The following is a 20780-nucleotide window of genomic DNA, read 5'->3' as shown; positions in this document are numbered from 1 at the left end:
CACTACCTGCCTCAAGCACAGCCTGACCCAGCCCCTGCCAGGAAGAGCCTGGTTCAGCCCTGGCCGCAACCTGCAGCTGCAGCTCGTTCTGCCCTCCCATGCCCAGGCACCTTCCCTCACAGCACACTTACTAGCTGGACCCGGCTCCTCTCCTGGTTGCCTGTGTGCTGCGCTGCAGCTGTGTGCACACACACGGCGTTTATCGGCCACATTAGGTCTGCATACCCCCTACGACCTTTTCAAGTGCCCCTAGGGGTATGCATACCAACAGTTGACAACCACTGGTCTAACCCAAATGAGAGATACAGTAAAAGCTGTTATCCTGGGGAACAGGGGATGCTGGTTAATCAAATATTCCGGTTAATCAAATATTCCAGTTAATCAAATGTGCACCATCTAGTGCACTCCCTGGTGTCAGTGTGCCCGGGGGACACGGAGGGGGGCCCTGTGCAGTCTTCTTTGTCCTGGGCTGTGGCCCAAAGAAGTGGGAAAGAAAAACTCTGCTCACGACAGCAAAACCGGAAGTATCGCTTCTGGGTTTTGCTTTTGCCGGGTCCCTTGGATGCTGGTTAATAGAGTTTTCCAGCTAATAAAGTGCCGGTTAACAGCTTTTGCTGTATTTGCAAAAGGGGAACATGCCAATCTTTTAGCATTACTCCTTTTAAAAGTGGCTAAGAAGGGAAGTAAAAGACATAAATGAAATGTGTATCTGTGATAAAGTTAAAAATGTATGTGTCAAAACTAATGTAATAATGGGAAGCATGCTAACACTTCTGAAAGCAAACTATATGATCAGGTGCGGAAGTGTCAAAGCTGAAAGGTCAGTAGTGTGGCTTTGTAAACTCTTATGAGAGTACATTTGCAATTAGCTCTTGTTAAGATTGCTTAAAATATGAAAGATTCCATGTTCAGGCTCATTAACTGGTGCTAAGGCATTTTAAAATTATACCACTTCAGGGGAGGATTAGGATTGTTTGGTGCTAACTAGCTAGTTTTAAGCAAAGTTCTGAGCATTCCACTGACATAAAATGACCATTTTGGAGTCCTCCAGCACTGAAATACAAGAAATAAGAAAAGATGGATACACCCTTCCCAGCCTTCTATGTACTCTTCTGCTCCAAGAACAAATGGTCCATCTTCCTGAACTGTACAGCAGCTAGCAAGCCCCAGCAGAGAACTGTGGAGGCTGTGGGGGTCCTCAGCAACCCACCCCCAGCAGCCTGTACTGCATGCCCCTGCTTGCCTGAGAAACTGCAGCTACCCACCTGCTGTGAGGAAAGACACTGTCCCTTTAAACTCAAAGCAGCATCTGGAAATATGACAGGAAGGGAGGTGCTACTGGACTTGGCCAAGGCTTGAGCCCTATTCCTTGGGTTGGGATGGGGCTTGTCAGCCAGCAACTGGTGAAGTTTCTGTTTGCCAGCCCTAGTTTCCCCCTTAGCTCCCACCTCGGAGCCTGCTGTCAGGAGCTGTCCCCAGTTTCCCCAGAGGCAGCAGGAAGCTCAGCAGCTGGCTGGAATGGCTCCCATCACCCACAGTTTATTGGAACAAGTGAGAGTCTAGTCTTATCTTTCTTTATTTCTTGTATTTAAATTCAATCAAGGAAAATGCTTTTAAACAACTAACCTTTACATAAAAACATCTATGCCCCATGTCTGTGTTTTTCCATCTCCTGGCACACTGCTCCAATTCTAGGAACACTGCTCCCCCAAACCCAGAGCACAGTGAGCCCAAGTGACAGGGCTCAGATGCATCCTTACTCACCAGCCTTGTAGTAGCAAGTCTGACCAGTGCACATTACAGACAATATTAACCTTTAACTTGTCATTGATCATAATAACCTTATGATCGTAAGGTAACCTTAACACCAACTAACATTCCTTACAATTGGTACTTGTAAACTCAAAAGTGTAATCTCACCATGTTGAATGGGGCTGGGAGAGTGGGGTGGAAACCTTATCTCATGTTCAATTAAATACAGTAGTCATTAATGTAGTGTCTAGGAAGATGTGCAGTGATGGACCGGTATGATGCTGCTTAGTTTGTGTTTCAGGTTTATTCTTTTTTCCTTTTTCTAGGCATGTATGATGCTTATAACTTTCTTGCCATACACAGTAAGTAAACTTTGCATTTCTTTTTCATGTTTAACAAGACTGTTTTAATTTAAAACAAGTATCATTTAACCGGCGTATTCAGAACCCCCAGAGAACATTGTAATATCACGAAGCCTGACCCTATTGCCATGTATAAGCATTACATTTCTGATACTCTTTAATGGTGTACATCTGAAAAGTGATTTTTCTTTAGGAGAAAAAGGCAATCTTAGAAAGTAACATCATATGTATTTTTTAAACAAAGATAGCTGTTTTAGAAGTGCTTAAGCTGTCTTACCACAACTTGGCATAAATGAAATAAGGCTTTTAAAACTCAAGTCTATAATGCTCAAGAAACATCAGTGCTGATATTTTTCAACTATTGAATATCTGAAACTTCTGTTTTAATGTTAACAACCTTTCTTGTAAAACCATAGGCAGATCTGGTATTAGTGCCCCTAGCTGACAAGATCTAATATTTTGGGGTGTTATAAGAACCTGTATTTTGTTGTTTAAAAATCTGCCAGCCTATAACATTTTGAACTTCACTGCTGGGTGTCTGTCTCAAGCTGGTTAATTGAGGTCAGAGGAGGGAAAAAGAGAATAACAGATACAGGTAGGCAGAAGGGCTTGTAACAACTGGATCATGCTTCCCTCCAAGTCACTGAGATGAATTTAGGATCCTGAGTCTCAACAATCCTGTGTATAAGGGATTGGTGCAGGTGCGTGTGACCTAAGAAGCTATGTGGGCTGAGTCCTAGCCTGTAGTTCTTGTGGGGAACACTTTGGGGAACTCAGTGTGAGGGTGTTTTGCTGTAAACAGTTTCATAATTAGGACATCTAGATGCCCTTTTCACCACAGGTGGGAGATGACAGTGTGAGCCCCACAGCAGCCTGTAAAGACTGCTCCCTGACTGACTCCCCATGACATGTTAAATGTTAATGGAAGATTGTTATTCCCTCTGTTGACTACTCTAGTACTGCTACAGTTGTTGCAAGTGTGGCTGACTGTCAGATGAGCAGAGATCTGGGTTTTCCATTTACCATGGAAAAACGCAAATTTTCTCCTTTAAAGGAGAAAAACGTGGGAAACTGCATGTTTTCCCTTGCAGGCTGGCAGAGTTCCACTGTGTAACTTGAAGTTAATTTTGTTAGCATTATAATAATTTGCTACAATAAAAAAATTAAAAAGTATATTTGCAGAGGCGAGCACTCAAGTTAGAAAATGCCATGGTTAAAGTGCAATCTTAATTTGGTCCTAGGTACTTTTCACATAACATGTAATATAGCCTGTTAAACCAGCTGCCATAGGAAGTCACTGAGGCCAGGAGCATAGTTATCTTATATTAAGAGTTAGGTTAATTGTTGTGGAAGGGATATTATGCATTGGGCTTCAGGATTTAAGCAAGTTTCTTAGAGCAGAATGGTATGGTACCTAATGTAAGAGTATATCATTTGATCTCTGAAGCATCTGATATGGGCCACTGTCAGATTCACAGTACTGGATAGATGAGTCTTTGGTGCGCTGAAGTATGGCAATTCTTATTTTTCAGTTGTCGAGAAATACTGATAAGGAAATTAATTATTCCATTTTCAGGGCAGGGTTTGAATGCTAGACAGAAAATAAAGTTTTTGGACACAGACTAGGTCATATTGATGAGAACAAAAGAAGTGAGCATCATCTCTCCTGTACGATGGCTATAATGTGGTACTTAGAGGATTGGTTTGGGGAATTGGCTTGTAGGTAAAATATATATGGATTGGAATAATGGTCCAGAGCAGCGGAAAGAGTTAATTAATTTCTAAAGGCCTGGTTGTCACCCAATTTCATAGCCTTCAAGACAGACAGGATGTTTAACCCAAGGAAGCAACAAGGCCAACAGATATACTGTACACATAGCCTGGAAAGGTTTGGACATGTACCACACTGTTCCATAACATGAGATAAGGTGGCACCAGTTCACAAGGGTCCAGAGCGGGGGGCCTGAGAGTTCCAGTTTTGGGGGAACAGACCAAATTAGGAAAAGACCTGGGAAGCCCAAATTAGGATGCAGGCTTGTGAAACAAAGGAATATACTGCCAGGACAGAATGTGAACAGTATGACAACCACAGAAAAACCAATCAGCAATAGCCATGGATGGAGACTCATCAGGAGGGAAAAAGAATACAAAAGAAGGGATTTTAGAGCAACAAAGGGTCCCCCATCTCTGAAAAGGGTTCCATGATAAAGGGTCCTCAAGAGGGGAGCCCAAGGCTACATGGACAGAAGGGTCCCCGAGAGGGGAACCCAAGACACCATGGACAGAGGGCATACCACCAGCTTGTTTCATCCACCCCACTGGTGGGGGGAGGGGGAGGGACGACAATGACGACTCAGCCTCCAACCTCCAGGCTGCTGACATATGACATTCAAGAGAGAACCTCGGAGTGATGTATTTTGATTCTGATGACATCCCTAGGATTGCTTGCATTATTCTTTTCTGTTACTACTGTGTATCAATAAATTTGCTTATTATTGAATGGAAAGGTCATGGTCAGTCTAAGGGTTTGGGTCTGCCCAGAACAAGATATCTGGGTCATAAATCCAGTGCCAACACTGTACATAGAATAAGAGCAGCTTTTCATAGAAACTCTATCACAATGCATACACATGAGGAAATAAAGTTGCAGAGGCAACCTTATTGCTGGCATTTCTTAACACTTTTTCAATTTCTTTAATGTATTTTTCTCATCGTATATGCCTACCTACCCCAACATGATGGAGCTGACATGGCAGTCATAGTGAGAATTCTAGGAACTGTGGTGCCTGTCCTAGCAGTGAGTGCTGTGCAGGTGCTGGGGTCTGTTGGCATCAAATACATTTCAGGATTGTGGCCCAATGCCAGTCTGAGTGATCCTTAGCACTGGGCTACCTTTATGACATCAGCTCCAAAAACACCCCATATTTGTGAAAGCCATGATTATGTGATTTGTATTTACTTGCTGCTATAAGATAATGTCAATAGAATTATGTCTTTTTTGGATAGTCAAGGTTTGCGATAAATGGGGAACCTGCTAATTTTACCTTTCATTTCTGTTTCCCTTCCAAAATTGTATTTTGATAAAGTATTTAACCCACTTGTATTTTTCTTCTAGTTTTCCTTAATGGCCTCCTTTCCTGGTGTACCTTTTGGTATTTTCATGTTTAGCACTTGTGCTGTTATCATTGGTCTTATCCAGGTATGGGAATCATTAGTTTACTCTTTTCTTTCAGGATTAGAGACATGATTTTCTTATCTGAAGCTAAAATTAAGTGTATTAATATTGGATTTTAGAATGCTAGGTAAACAATGTCAGATTATCATATTGCCATTTTAAAGATTGGTATCTCAGGCAACTGTTATGGCGCATGGTTATTGTATTGCTAATACCCAAGTTATCCTTGTTATCTTGTAGCATAGAAAACCTGATGCACTTGATAAACTAATAGAGAACAACCAAATCAGAAGGCTTAAAAGCCTTGAATTGAATCATGATTATTTAGAATGTATCTGTGTCTATAAATGGACTCAGAAAGGTAGGTAATTAGTAAGTAATGGACAACATTGTGATTTTTTTTGTTTAGTGTACTTTTCTTTGGGGTTTTCAGTAGCTGTTCAGTATTTGGTTGAGGAGATGTAATATTGGCAAAGGGATTCATTTAATTTTTCACTATTTAAATATAAGAGAATGTCAGTTTTTAATGACAATAACATTATGGCTGGACTTAAACATTATACCAGTGGGAAACCTATGATTTGATATATCAAATACAGGGTTAGAAAAAACTTGACTGTAGTACTGCTATTAAAGTACAAGTCAAAACAGTTTATGAACCACCAGGTATTGGGGTTTCCGATGTTTAGGTCCCATTTTAGTCTTTCAGCTTTGATTTACTTAGCTATCCACATATTGGCATCAATATTTTTTTTAATTCCTACAGGCAGTTATAGTAGCATATGGATTCTATCATCCATACTTATTGAACCACCAGATACAGGTGTCTGAAAACAAAACCTTCTACAAACATCATATCTTAAAGATTATTCTAAGAGGACCAGCCTTCTGCTTCTTAGCTGCCATCTTCTCCTTCTTCTTTATTCCTCTGGTAAGTTCCTTAAATAACCATTTTTCCAATAAACTTGTTATGTCTGAAGATATTACCTGACAGTCTTCAATAGTCACATTTAATATTGTTTCCAGTACGTCTCCCTTTTGATTTATTTTTATGACGCCTATAACTTTGTTGCATAATATAGCAGTTTCTGTCCTATCACTAAGGAGATTTTAAAATACTCTGCACAAAATACCAGATGTCTTAAAACAGGGAATGCTTCTAAGCAGTAGAAGTCCTGTAGTTCTCATCCCTGCCCAGTAGTTCTCATCCCTGCCCAAACTGTAGCCCTATGCTACACCTGAAAAGCGTTACATTTCCCACTTCCGTCAGCCCACTAAATCTGTTTGGAATTCTTCAGCTAGGAACCCAGATAACAGATTATCTGAAGTCTTTCCTCTGTCAAATGTCTGTAGTTCCATGTCACAGGATTTCCAAGCTATTAATTTAATTTTTTTTTGGTTGCCAGCTGGAATGTAGCTAAATCAACACTACCATTTTGCAGTAAAAGCTGTACGAAGTAGCATGGACATCACCCACAAGCGCCATTAGGTGATGGAAAAATTGTTATTCCACTACCTGCATCTGTTCACTTTAGCGCCTCAGTCTGGGACAGACTCTTATAATGCTTAGTAAAGCTTTATAAGAGTCCCTTCATAACGTCCCTTCAAAAGCAGATCTTTTCATAACTCTATACACTCTAAATTGGAAGCTTGCTGATTGTAAACAAGTGAAACAAAATAATGAATGAGGCTAGGTGAAATAAATGACTGATTATATAAACAGGTTAAAAAGCCTACAAATAGTTTACAAATGGGACACAAGATGTTTGTAAGTAAGTAGATCAGTCAGCAGCTAATTAACAGAATTGCATATAAAACTTAGTCACGTATAGTTAGCTCCTACTACAGTCTCACTAAATGAAAAAGAATTAATTAAATTGAGTTCCTCCAGCTCTCAAGTTCCACAGAAACAGCCCTTAGTCACTGTATGGAGGTGATCCGGATCCTGAAATTCTTTACAAGTAATGAGGGGCATTTGTACATGCTTGTGCTGCAGCACCAGGTGCTTTTAAAGCATATCGAAGGTGCTTTAGTTCAAAAGCACACCACCACTATTTTGTCAGCGCTGATGCACATTTTGCCATTTATACAAATGTATGCGACACAGCACTGGGTGCGTCAGCTTGCGATTAATCGAGTCTGCTCCAACACGCTGGATCTTCAGTGCATCAGAGCAGGCAAATGTATGTGTATAACTGCCCAAGCCACAAGGATTCCCTAGACTCCTACCTGAGAGCCACCACAAAACTTATACGCTATTTAGGACATGTTCATACACTATTCAGAGTTCTAATTTGATACATAGATCTTACAGTAACCTTTTATATGCATGAGTTTTACCCTGTGGGTAAGAAATGGTAGGACTTTGAAGCATTTCAGTTTTTTTTTAAAAACAGTTGTTCATAGGTATTCCTTGTTAGGAATCTGTTAAATTTACTAAAACTGTTTTTTAAAAATAATGTTATCCCATGTTCAGATCGGTATGGACTGTGGGGGGTTTTGCCTTCCTCTGTAGCAGGGGGTGTGGCCCTCTTCCTGGGATCTCTTGAATGCATATTAACAGCGTCTATTAACTTTTGCAGCAGCAGGACATTGGCCGGCATGGTCTCTCTGCTTTACCTGTGGCAGGTTAGGATATTATGTCAGGGTTGACTGTGTAGTTTTGCTACACACAATGGATTTGTATGTGAAGGCTTGGAAGGGATGATCCTGCCTCAGGCAAGGGGTGGGACTAAGTGATCCCTAACATTCCCTTTTAGCCCTACTTCTCTGAGATTCTATTCAGAAATATTTCAGTTTATATTTAAATTATAAAATCTGGAGTAGTGAATCTAAAAGACTTTTGTATAATCCATTTTCTTTGATGTGAGTGACTCGTCTGAGAGAGACGATACAGTTCTATCTAGGTCTATGAACTTTGTTGACCTAATTGAACAGTAAAGGACATGACAAAAGGAGAATTTCTTTTGACATTGTACCCATATCATTGCAGGTAGCACTAGGAAGCTCATGACTTCCTAATAACTTCATTAGTACTATAAAAATGGGGATTAAACTTTTGGGCCACAGTACTAAGAGAATGATAAGTCTTCTTCCAAACTCAGAAATTCCTATTTACAAATATGAATTATAGAAAGGCAGCATTAGAATGTGTTCATAATGCAGATTAGTCTTGAGTATTTGTATTCCTTGAGTTGTAGTGACCGTGTATTTGGCTAACTACTTTTTTCTTGCTTTAAGCAATCAGTTTGTCTGAATTTTGTTACTGTCCTAAAATGTATAGTTTTCTATTTTAATCAGATCTATTCAGTATTGTAAATTCCTGGTTACAGCTTCTGATTTGTAATACTTGATCCATGAAAGATAACAAACTGTGCAATTTTAACTTTGGTTCAAAAATTTACCTCACAGTAGTTAAAAGTTAAAATTGTTTTCATTTCTTTCTGTAGTCTTATGTGCTGCTTGGACTGGTTATCTTTTTTCCACACCTCACTCGATTCATTATATGGTGTAAAAGTAAGGCTGTTGGTAAGTAAATGCATTCCTTTTGGCTACTCTTAATTCCAGACACTCCATTATATTGTCAAAGTGACAAAATTATCTGATTCATAAGGTCCTTTACTGTTGAAAATTTAATGAACCCAAGTTAAAAAGAACCAAGGCACAGGAAAGAAATTTCGTTCCTACTCCCAATTCCGTTTTTACTAATAGAGGCATCAGTAAACTTTTCCTACTCTCCTTCTGTTCTTGTAACCTTTTCCTTGGTTTTCCCTTATTTAGTCTTATATCTGTAGAAGACATCCCAAGCTTGCCTCTGAGAGTCCTTCTGTATACAAGAGTGAAATTTCACAAATGGAGAAAGATTTGCTTTCCCCCTACCCCCTTTGAAAAGCTGAATTGCCCAGGAATTGATATGCATGTCTGATCTCTGGTTCTGGCTCCAGCAACAGTCTTTGCCCCTAAGCCCCAAAATGACATTTAATATCTGCTGCAAATACAGTGGCTACAAGCAAAGCCTTCTGGGAGCCAATATCATCTACTTAGAGAAAAATAACAGCGATGACAAACAAATACTGAATATCCCCATTGGAAACAAGGGGTACCATGTACAGTAACATCTCTGTTACCTGAAGGCGTGTGTCCTGCTTCTACCCCACTGAATTCTTCCATGTGGGGAGCCAACATCTGCTGCGTTTTCCTGAGGTGCAGCCCAGGAGTTGGGGTGAGTGGGGACAGGCAAAGCCCAGGGGCAAGAGGACAGGCAGAGCATTCGTGCAGCCCAGTGGCTGCAGGCAGCTGGTGCCAGCTGCTCCCAGGGCTTCTGCACCAGGGACTGGGATGAGTGCTGTTCTGTTCCCTCTGCTTTGCTGTCTTGTGCAGCCCCAGGAGCAGCATGCCTCCCCCAACCCCTTCCCTAGTCCCAGCCTCACTGCCTCCCTCCCTCATCACCAGGGGAACCTATCCCTATTCCTTACATTATGAAGTGTGTTTGCTTTATGCAAATTTGATTTATGTGCTGTTCTCCGGAAATGCATACACCACAAAAATCAAGGGAAACCTGTATAAGGGTGTAAACAGACGTTGTATTCGTGCACCATAAAAATACTTACACTTGTATAAGACCAAGCAGACACATATCCATGTCCCTTGTCACATTACAAATGCCCAAAATTTGTGGTTGCAACATAGGTGATGTGATTATGTGCTGCTATTTTGCAGCTGATGTCTGTTTGCTTTAAGGTGGGAGAGTGTGGGCAGCCCAGAGCTGCCCATGCTCTCCAACCACCTCAGACAGGCAGTCCCAGGACTTCAGGGGCCCAATCCTGCATGCCCCAGGATTTCAAGGGATACATGGAATAAGGCCCCTGAAGCTTTGGGAACATTTGCCTGAATCCCCCATTTGGGATTCTGAGAGAGCATATTGACACCCTGGTGTGGTCTTGGGGTTGCCTGGATTGGCGATCTCAGCCCCAGAACCTCACCAGAGCTGGGTTTCAATACATTGTGTATTGTCCCTCAGGATTAACAGGCAGGACAACAGGTGACTTTTGTGTTTTGTCAAATGAAGCAGATAAACTGTGCAGGGGCACATCTTGGCACAGCTGATCCACTTTTATGTATAAGTACTGGAGAGAGCTGACAAAGATTGGAGCACAGCGTCCAACCTTCCTTATTGCAGAGCCCAACTACTGGAGGTCAGCCAGTAAAACCTTGTAGTATAGGTTAGGTCTAAGAAAAGAGAAGACAATGTTTCATACAAACTTTTCCATTATAGCAAGTTGCTATATGAGTAATGTGAAGCTTTGACAATATTATTACAGTAAAAGGAGTGTCTGTCTTAGCCATGGGTTGTAATAAAGCAGGGGCTTTCACCCCTGACCTATAGACCAGATCCAGCTGCTGGAGTAGTGTCAACTAATGGAAATCTTTCATGCAGATATAACTGTTAGATTGTAACAGCTCATATTCTCATACTGGTATAATTCTTATATCTGTCTATACCCTGAATTGTGAAAGATGAGCAATGACATGCGTTTCACAAGTTTTTGTAGAGAGATTGTGTGCAGAGAGGGGAAGGGTCCCAGAGTAGACTTTCATCAATCTAATCTAACACTGTTAAATTAATTTCTTTCATTCATAGTAAACATAAAAATTGTGGTTTGCAGGTGTGAAAGAGGATGAGGAGGAGCCTCATAGCTTAGAGTCCTTCTCTTTCTACCTTAGTGAACCTTTGAGTAAAGAACGAGTAGAGGCATTCAGTGATGGTGTTTATGCTATTGTAGCAACCCTGCTCATTTTGGACATATGGTAAGACTTTGGACCAATTGACATACCTTATATTGTCGGTGTGGGTGTGGACACATGTAACAATTGAATTATTCCTAAATGTCGCTGTTTGGAAGCTAGTTCAAAATAGTCCCAAGTCAGGGTGTGGGCACATGCACATAAGTTTTTCAGATATCAAAAGAGAATGGAATTATATTAATATGATTTCTATAAACAATTGGCCTTGTTACATTAAAGGGAAAAGACACTATGGATTATTAGCAGAAAAACGCCATGCAACCAAAATTCAGGATTAATAGACACTGCCCTTCTTTAATATGGTTATATTAGACATAATGTTTTCCCATTCTCAGAAGTTTTGGGGAAAAAATGCCTTATCAGTCACATGCTTAGAAAATCAGACAGGTTCTGTCAGGCAAAGGGTTAAGTTGGCTTCTAGATTCTAATTTTCATATCAAAAGAAATAAAGCCCCACTTGAGAACTTTATTGCTGACTAGTGAATTGCCCATCAAGAATGGTGTGGGGAGCAGGGACGAAGCACTGCCACCTACCATCCCGCGTGGCCACTGCCTCCCAGGAGCAGGGTGGGGGGAAATTACCCCACTGTCCCCTCCTTCCCTCCTTCCGCCTCTTCACCCCACACTGCAGCTGCCTCCAAGTGGTGGCCTCACTCCACGCCCAGCCCTGCTCCTTGGAGGTGGCGTGGGGCAGTGGCAGTGTGGTGCTTGCCTTGCCCTCCTCCATCTCCACCAACATTCTTGATGTGCAGTTTGCTAGATGACAGAGGGGATGGGCAGGGGAGGCAAGGCCAGTGCCGCACCACCACCATCCCGCACTGCCTCTGCCTCTAAGGAGCAGGGCTGGAGGCAGGTGGCGAGGCCAGCAGCATTGGCCTTGCCCCCCCCGCCCAAACCATTTACCTGTTTGAGTTATAACATTATACCATTATTATGCAAACAAAAATAATAATTTTTCTCTCAACAGTGAGGATAATGTTCCTGATGCCAGAGAAGTTCAAGACAAATTCCATAGTAGTCTTATTGAAGCTTTAAGCAAATATGGACCAAATTTTCTTGCCTACTTTGGCTCCTTTGTAACAATTGGCCTTCTTTGGTTTGTCCACCACTCACTCTTCCTTCACATAACAAAAGCAACTAGATTAATGGGACTGCTTAACACACTGTCATTGGCTTTCATTGGTGGGCTTCCTCTTGCTTATCAGTTGACCAGTGAATTTGCAGAAAAGTCTCGCAACGAAATAGAAACTATTCAGGTCAGCTGCGTTATCACTTTCTTTGCCAGCATCTTTCAGTTTGCAATTTGGATCACAGCTCTCTTTCATGAAAGGGAAACGTTGCATCCTTTTGCTAGATATGGTGGCAAAGAACATGCCTTCATGTTTGCCAAGCTTGCCCTCTACCCTTGTGTCAGCCTTGGTGCCTTCTTTCTAACATGCTTGTTAAGTAAATTCAGCACAGAAATTTTTCACCTCATGCAGATCATAGTGCCCTTTGCTTTCCTTGCTCTGCGTATCCTTGTCAGAATCTCTTTGGTAGTCATAAGGGCTATGATGAATCTTTCCCAATGGAAGGATGTGTCCTTGGAAGAAGAGGAAGCTTGTTTGTCTCCTGCAGAAACACTATCATAGATTTCCGTGCTGTGCATGTGAAATTGTAGCATATTTTAATTCTAACTTGCATTATTTTGATGTACTGGATGGCCTTGGTGTATAATAGATACTGGTTATAACTGGGGCCTCTTTAATTTTTACTCATCTTCTTCAGAAATGAAAGATTTTAAAACTTGGTTGAGTGCAGGAGCTAAAAAACAGCCTGCTTTCTATTCTTCATGGACTAGTGGTATAGCAAAATTGCTGCTTGAAGCATCGCTGCAGTGACAATTGCTTTAGAAACGCATTTAAAAGGTAAGCGGCATTATCGCCTTGTTCTAACAAAGCTTACAGAAATTACGGTGGCCCCAACAGCAGACTGGTTAGAAGCAATTTGCTGCAGCTAGATAGGAAGGTAGAGGGCATCCTGAGGGAGCACCCAAAAAAACTTTTTTTTTCTTTTTTTTTCCTTTTTATCCTATTTAGGTAAATATCCATCCCTCCCTCCTCACTCCCCCCATCTCCCGCTGCCTCCCCCAGTTTCCAAAGTTTAAACCTTCAACCTTCCATAAGGTGTGTTCAGAAGTGCTCTATGCACATTTTACAGCACTGTAATTTAGAGTAATTTTTATAGCACTATAAATTTACAGTGCTCTTAAACATGACAGAAGTGCAGTGTTTGGTAGTGGGTAGCGGAGGGCTCAAGCGTCTCTGCACTTTCCAAGCTATGAGGCAGGTGGTGCTCCACAGCCTCCTGAGGCTTCTCCGCTGGTCAAAAATTTGACTAATGTACAGAAGTTATTTAAAGCACTGTAGGTTGCTAAAGTGTTGTAAAATGCTGTGCTTCAAATTTAATACCTCATTTAACAAGGGTTAATTTAAAGTGCTTGCCCATTTTTAAAATGCTGTAAAGCCATGCACTTTTGTTAAGTCAGCAATAAAGTGCTTTAAATGGTGAAAAAGCAATTCCTGTACACACCTACAAAGCCCTTCTGTTCTTTGGCTGCACTTTAGAAGCTTCTTTCTTTGGGCTTGCTCAGCTGAACATGTGCTTAAATTACACAGAGGCCACACATTCCCCTCCGATCTCCCCAGACTGCCTTAACAAAAATGAAAGTCCATTGTCAGTTCCATTGTTGTTGTTTTTTTTAATATATTAAATGCAATCATTTCAAGGGGGTTGAAACAAAGGAATTTTTCAGGGAAGAAACAAAGAATATTCAGGGAAGAAATTTTAATTTCTGTGGCACCATCAGTAGCTTTGACTCTTGTTTCTGAAAGAAATCTGCCAGACAGGGTAATGAAAGAGGGGTCCATGAAGTTTTGACTCTTCTTTTCTGTCTCTGCAAAACCTGTGGGGACCAAAACAAAGAGGGAACTTCTCCATCAGGCCCCATAGGGAAGTCCAGTTTACATGTCAGCATCTGAGAGGCATGGTGTAGAGAACATAAGATTTCTCTACTATCTATCCCAGTTCCTGTGTGAAGGAGTTGACCCTTTCTTTACCTAGCTAGCAGCTACCTATGGAGTTAGCTCAGTATCTATAGGCCAGACAGTCCTAGTAAGAGGATGAAGAATGATGCAACAGGAGAAGATGAAGTTGCTGAATTTTTGCTTTTAGGCTATGTGCCTTTCCCCTGAAGACGTCTGCAGAGTTGGGAGCCATTACTTTGCATTATGAATTATCTGAGTGCCTGATACCTCTGCCACTGTTCAAAACTACCCAATAGGCTCTTACTTCTCCTTAAAAATATCATAGCAAAAAACAAATACATTACTTATAGTGGAAAAACCATTTATACAATTTTGTCCAGTCCAGAAAACACTTGTGATTTTTTTTTTTAGTTCAATGCACTTTAGTGTCAAAAAGTAGTCATTGGTGTTATGCACCTGTTGCAGGCACTGTGTCTTAAGGTATGAAGATTTATTTTTTGTACCTGGTTGTTCAGTGGTTTACAGTGGGGTTGTGCATTATATTGTATGTTGCTGTTCACTGTGAGATATGATTAAAGTCATTTTTTAAATCTGTTTCGTTTCTTCCTTTTTCATGCTGCTGTACAACTGATATGTGTTCACAATTAATTCAGATCAACTAAAAATAAAATCATTTAACATTCTATTTCTGTTCTTCGTATGAAATGAAAATCTTATGTTTAAAATTAAAACAGTGTATTGGGAATACTCTCCACTCCCTCTTGCTTAAAGTTAAAGATAGAACAACAATTGTTTCATCTTTGGACTGGAAACTGCAATGTATTTAACTGGACATAAATATTTTGAATGGTGATATGTTCCAACAACAGAATGAATTTATGTGGTCCTCATTAAAAGTCCTTTAATTATACATTTCCCCTCTCATTCTTTAGTTATCAACAATGTTTAAATAAATGAGGGTCAGGTCATCCTAAAATATGCCTGTGAATTCATATACTTAACTGGGAGTTCTATATGTGCATCAGAAAGTGAATTTTGTGTAAGAGGTGAGAAAACAATATACTAACTGGGTGTGATCCATGGGCACATCTAGGATTTTGAAAAGGAGGGTGTAGATGGTGTGGTGCAGTACTACATATCACATAATGCACATTTTTCACCAGTTAAAAATATCATTAATAAGTAGGGGCATACAGCTGTTATTCAATTTAAAATTGAAGCAAAAAAATGGATTGGAATGTACATTAATTTGCTAAATCATATAATCTACAGAAACACAACCAACTAGGCAAGAATAATTAAAAGATGCTGTTTCATTAGTCCTGGATTCATCATAGTTAAAGGTATGTCTCTTTTTCCAGATTCATAAGACAAAATCAAACCTCGAGCATCTGGACAATGCTTCCAATGCTTCACTGAAAGTGATTTCCACACTTGAGCCAATGTTCACCTGAAGTAAAATGTCCACACCTGAGCTAATGTTTTTAGCTACAGGTACAAAACAGTCTGTAGGGCTGTGAAATGGGAGCTACATTGCTAAAAGCAGCTAGCAGACAGCAGTATTGAGGAAGTAAGGATAGCTGGAGTAGTGGAATTAAAGACCATTTAAAAGGAAAGAGGGTTGTTAACACCTGTGGAATGAAGAGTTTAAAAAGGATCAAGCAAATTTATAATGAGCCATTAAGTCAGGTGACTCCCACACTGTTGCCTGAATAGAAGTGCTGCTGCCACTGCTAGGCAGTTGGTTTTAAATATTGGCTGGACCAGGAATCAAAGTGGGGGGAGTGCGAATGCACTACCCTGGATCCATCCTGGTCTGACCCATACAATAGCTATGCTCATAAATGCCAATGCCATTGAGAGTTTGCAAATTACTTTGAATTAGCCAAGGTTAAAGATTCCCTGATTTTTTTCTTGTGAGGCTATATTTTATTATTTGAAAGACACAGTTGTTTAATGTATAACCTAAAAAAACAGTATTCTAATGCAGCAAATCCAAGAATGATTTTGTTCTGAAAGTAAAGTGACTCAACATGCTGTAGATAATTCTGCTGAGTGTATAAATTTGTTTTAAATCCCAATTATATTGCAAGCAAAGATTTGAGAGAGCCCTTTCTGGAGGTTATTTTTCTGCGTAAATTGTAACTCAGTTTGTAGTATGCAGTTCAAATGAGTATGGCTCATCATCATTTCCAGAACTTAAATTTGGGGACAAGCTTGACCTAAAAGGTCTTTTAAGAAGGGAGTTGGTTTTAGATTTTTTCACAGGAGTTTATTTTAAAAAGGGTAATAAACTGTTTTAGAATGAACAGCTATTATGGAGTGCCTGTTTCACAAGCAGTTTAAACTCTTGCCTTTTACAGTGTATTCTACACACAATCAGGAAGGTCTGTAGTTCTCCATATCACCAATTCCCATACAAAGTTATTTCTTGGATCTCAGGAAGTGAAAATGCTTACAGTTGGGTCTGTGAAGTCAAAATTTGCAGCTAATAACAATGACTCCTACAGCTAAGATAACTTGCCTCTGATGTTGAATATTGAGGCTAGACGGCTGCAATGGGTTTTATGTGGGGCTACCCTTGAAGACTGTCCAGAAGCTGCAGTTGACAGTTACTCTTTAGCCCTGGAACTCTCTTCCTCTTGAGTGTATGGTGCAGTGGTGGGAGCAGGTGGGCTGGGCATGGGTGCACGGTACAGTGGTGGAGCAGCATGGGTGTGTAGTGAAGCCATGAGGGGAATGAGGAATACCTACAGAGGAGCGTGGGTGTGTAGTGCAGTGGTGGGAAGGGCACAAGGGCATGGTGCAGTGGTTGCAGGGGGGGATACAGGTGCATGGTACAGTGTACGATGGCGCAGTGCAGCAGTGTGGGGGATGGGGCCGTCCACATGGCATGCAGGTTGCGGTTCACCCAGATGTGTCCCACACACATGCGGTTCCTGCAGATACAGCCTGCAGTGTGTTTGGTGCCCAGCTGTGTAGAACTTGGACGGCCCTGGCGTGTGTGTATGTGTATAGTAAATACATTGTGTATGTGTGTACATACACGCACACACAAGTTTATTTTAAATTAAGTTCTGCAGCTTTCATCCAGTACAAGTAAACCATGAGACTATTCAATGGAAAAGCTCACAAGATAAAATGCTGTTCCAATAGGCCATGATTTTTTGGCAGTGAGAAAAGACTCCAAATTTTATTTATTGACTTATTGCAAGACTTTACTGAAGCTAATAAAATGCATGCTTTTCATTCTTCCTTTTCATCTCCATGTGTGATGGTGTAGCAGAAAGACTTGTAATCCAAGTTGCCCGCAGCATCAATAGGGGAAGATTGGAACATCTGGTCAATCTACATATCAGTGAGAGAAAAGCATAGTAATGAAGTTTTTTTCTCCAAAGCTATGCTTTAGTGCTTCCAAATTAAAATCCATCATGAGAATTAAAAATCTGCAGGTACAGTCTCATTCTTGCATCTAAATTACTCTAAAAAGTTAATAGGGGCCATTTAACAGGCTTAGTAGGCTAGTACGCATTAGGTCTTTGTAGTGTAGAGGTGGGCAAAATGCAGCCCCGTGGGCTGCATCCAGCCTGCCAGGCCATTCTATCTGGCCTTTGGGGCTCCTAAAAAATTTAGGGGCTCTGCATGATGACCAGGGGGCGCAGCAACTGTCAAGGGGCAGGGCTACCCATGCAGCCCTCAACAGTGCACCAAAACTTGTTAAGTGGCCCTCCACCCAAAATAACTGCCCACCCCTGCTGTAGTGTGAATGTTTTGAAAAATGACTGCGTGGCACTTCATATAAGTATTAAGTAAACCAGTTAAAAGTTCCCTAAATCCCAAGGTTATTTCAGATTTTCGTCCTGTAAAATTGATTAGTGATTTCAGAACATTCTTTTCTGTCTCCAAAAGAAGTGTACTTTAAACCTGTATAACAATAGTTTTGCTAATTTCCTACAAAGTAATTCTTGTTACACACTAACATACATGTGGGTACATGCATGAGCATACAAACCTCTTCAGCTGTGAACTTATCAGCCTGTGTCATCATGAGGCGTTTCAGGCTAGTTAACAGACATGGAGAGAAAGTTAGTTGGATAATTGATGACTTTCATTCAGAGTAATGATAGCAAAGATACCATACAACACACCCCAAAACTTAACACGCACCTTGTATTTGAAAGGCAAAATTAAGGGAAAAAAACCTTTGCTGGTAACAAAGTGACTGAACAGCAGTGGTTGGGGAACCAAGGATGTTCATTGTTTTACTTCCTGTGGATCAGTTTAGATTTCACTTTTAGTTTCACTCAGTAAGCAGTAGATACTGCTCTTACCATGTTTCTCTCATATAATGTACACTCCAAAAAGGTGTGTTGTATGCAAGGAAATATGGTACTTATAAACCATCATACTTTTTAACATTTCCTATGCATAACTTTTAAGTTAACAACAGGAGAAATGTTATGAGCATTTCTGTTTACTCAGTAATTTGTTTGTCCTTATAGTTGGCTATTTCCCAGTGGGCATCACCTGCAAACTGTTTAGTTGTGTGTTTTAGCTCTACAAGATACCTTTTGGGAGGTCAGTGATTTTCCTTCAGAAAAAGTTCAGGACACAATGCTTAATACATAAATATTGTGGCTTCACCAAACTGTGATTTACTACTGAATCAATTAAGATACTGCAGCTTTGTAAAGTGGTTTAAACCAGGTTTGTATTGGTTTAACTATGTGCCCGTAAATTTACAGGAATAAGTGCTTTGGTAAAACACTTTCATATTCTTATAGCTTCCATAGCAAGATACTACACAAATTTAATTAGATTTGTTTTTTAATTCAATTTAATTGGTGCAAAATAGTGGGCATGCAAGCCTGGGCAGGGGCAAGACATGATCAACTGGCAATATGCTGTGCAGCAAAGGAATGATGCTACTGCATCTGGTTAAAAACCAAAAGGGGAAAGCAACCCTGAGGAAGCCAAGTGATTACATCTTCCAGAAGTGAGGAAGACAGTGGGAGAAAGCTTAGATCAGGGAGAGGGTTGGAAAGCGTTGTTCAGGGTGTGGAAAGGAAGACAGACTGAATTACTTGTCTCTGCTTTACATTATTAACCCCACTATCAATACAAAACATTACAGGGAAGAATAATTTAAAATACAGACAACAAGCAGATAAAAATAGTTAATAATCCAGTTCAAGACTGGGAATACATTGGGCTATATTCTAAATTGGGGTAGGCAACATTTTTTGGCCAAATTGCCGAAAAACACCACAGTGGCTACATTGGAAGGTGCCAGAGTGCCGGCACGCCAGAAAAACAAAATGAGGGCAGGGGGTATATAGCAGGATGCCCTGCTTGTGCCCCTTGCCTCCCACCCAAAGCCCCTGCCCCCCAGCCCTGCTGCCCTGTTCCCCCCACCCAAAGCTCCTGCCCCCCAGCCTGTGCTCTGTGGCTGTCAGCAGCTGCCCCAGCTCTGGGTAGTTGCTGGAGCCCAGGCTGCTCCCAGCAGGGGTTGCAGCATCCCAGCTGCCTGCTGGGAGCAGCCCAGGCTCCCGGTTGGCAGCAGCTCCCCAGAGCTGGGGCTGGCTGCAGCTGGGATGCTCCAAACAGCTGTGCTGGGCTCCAGCATCAGCTCTGCATTGGACTCTGGAAGCCTGCCATCACCTGTGTATTGAGAGCAGGGGAGAGACGGGGGCTGCGCTCCCTCAGGCCCCTCTCTCACCGCCCTCTCCAACCCGTGAGTGCACACACCAGTGCGGAGCTGATGCCGGAGCTCAGAGCCTGGCACAGCTGTTTGGAGCCTCCCGGCTGCAGCTGGCCCTGGCTCTGGGGAGCTGCTGCCAGTCAGGAGCCTGGGCTGCTCCCAGCAAGCAGCTGGGACGCTGCAAGCCCTGCTAGAAGCAGCCCAGGCTCTGTCACTGGCAGCAGCTACGCAGAGCTGGGGCTGGCCATGGCATGCCAAGCAAAATGGCCTTGCATGCCATGATTGGCACACGTGCCGGGGGTTGCTGACCCGTGGTATAGAATATCATTAGCTGCTGCATTAAAAAACAGTAAGTTATTTCAAACAATGTCCTATTGGACTCCTGCTGAACCAGATGGGACAACTGACAACTGGCACCCAGGAAAAACCCAACCTATTAAATGAGTACTTTGCATCGGTCTTTCATCAGTCCCATGCAATGCCCATGCCCACTATGGGACAGGGAGGTCCGGGTGAGGGAGATCCCCTGCCCTCCATCAATGCTGACCTCCTGAATGAACACTTTGAGAGGCTGGATACCTTCAAGTCAGCTGGCCCTGACAATCTACACCCCAGGGTACTTAAGGAGCTGGTGAGCATCATAGCCCGGCCTCTGGCACGGATCTTTGAAAACTCCTGGTGCTCTGGTGTAGTGCCTGAAGACTGGAAGAAGGCCAATGTTGCCTATCTTCAAGAAAGGGAGGAAAGTGGATCTGGCTAACTATAAGCCCATCAGCCTGATTTCTATCCTGGGGAAGGTCTTAGAAAAGTTTATTGAAGAGGCCATCCTTAATGGACTGGCCGATGCCAACATCCTGAGGAAAAGCCAGCACAGGTTTGTTGTGGGTAGGTCTTGCTTGACCAATCTCATTTCCTTCTACGACCAGGTGACCTATCACCTGGACAAGGGAGAAGAGATT

The 20780-nt window shown here is 41.7% G+C and overlaps 2 protein-coding genes across 2 annotated transcripts in view; one reads left to right on the top strand and one right to left on the bottom strand.

Moving 5' to 3' along the window:
* The window catches only part of TMEM175 (transmembrane protein 175), a 28193-nt gene extending 13165 nt beyond the window's left edge, over positions 1 to 15028 (top strand). Inside the window, exons 5-10 of the mRNA XM_019555039.1 lie at positions 2079 to 2114; positions 5230 to 5313; positions 6056 to 6220; positions 8739 to 8817; positions 10956 to 11097; positions 12062 to 15028. Coding sequence (XP_019410584.1) covers positions 2079 to 2114; positions 5230 to 5313; positions 6056 to 6220; positions 8739 to 8817; positions 10956 to 11097; positions 12062 to 12725 — 1170 coding nt within the window. The 3' untranslated portion in view covers positions 12726 to 15028. The remainder of the gene's footprint in view (positions 1 to 2078; positions 2115 to 5229; positions 5314 to 6055; positions 6221 to 8738; positions 8818 to 10955; positions 11098 to 12061) is intronic.
* A 2234-nt stretch (positions 15029 to 17262) lies between these two features.
* The window catches only part of MYL5 (myosin light chain 5), a 9918-nt gene continuing 6400 nt past the window's right edge, over positions 17263 to 20780 (bottom strand). The window contains exons 6-7 of the mRNA XM_019554756.1: positions 18133 to 18181; positions 17263 to 17468 (exon numbers count right to left, since the gene is read on the bottom strand). Of these exons, the coding sequence (XP_019410301.1) occupies positions 17367 to 17468; positions 18133 to 18181 (151 nt within the window). The 3' untranslated portion in view covers positions 17263 to 17366. The remainder of the gene's footprint in view (positions 17469 to 18132; positions 18182 to 20780) is intronic.

Source organism: Crocodylus porosus, unplaced genomic scaffold, assembly GCF_001723895.1.
Source record: "Crocodylus porosus isolate Cpor-Errol unplaced genomic scaffold, CroPor_comp1, whole genome shotgun sequence".
Classification (NCBI taxonomy): Eukaryota; Metazoa; Chordata; order Crocodylia; family Crocodylidae; genus Crocodylus; species Crocodylus porosus.
This window is presented reverse-complemented; position numbering and strand designations above follow the sequence as displayed.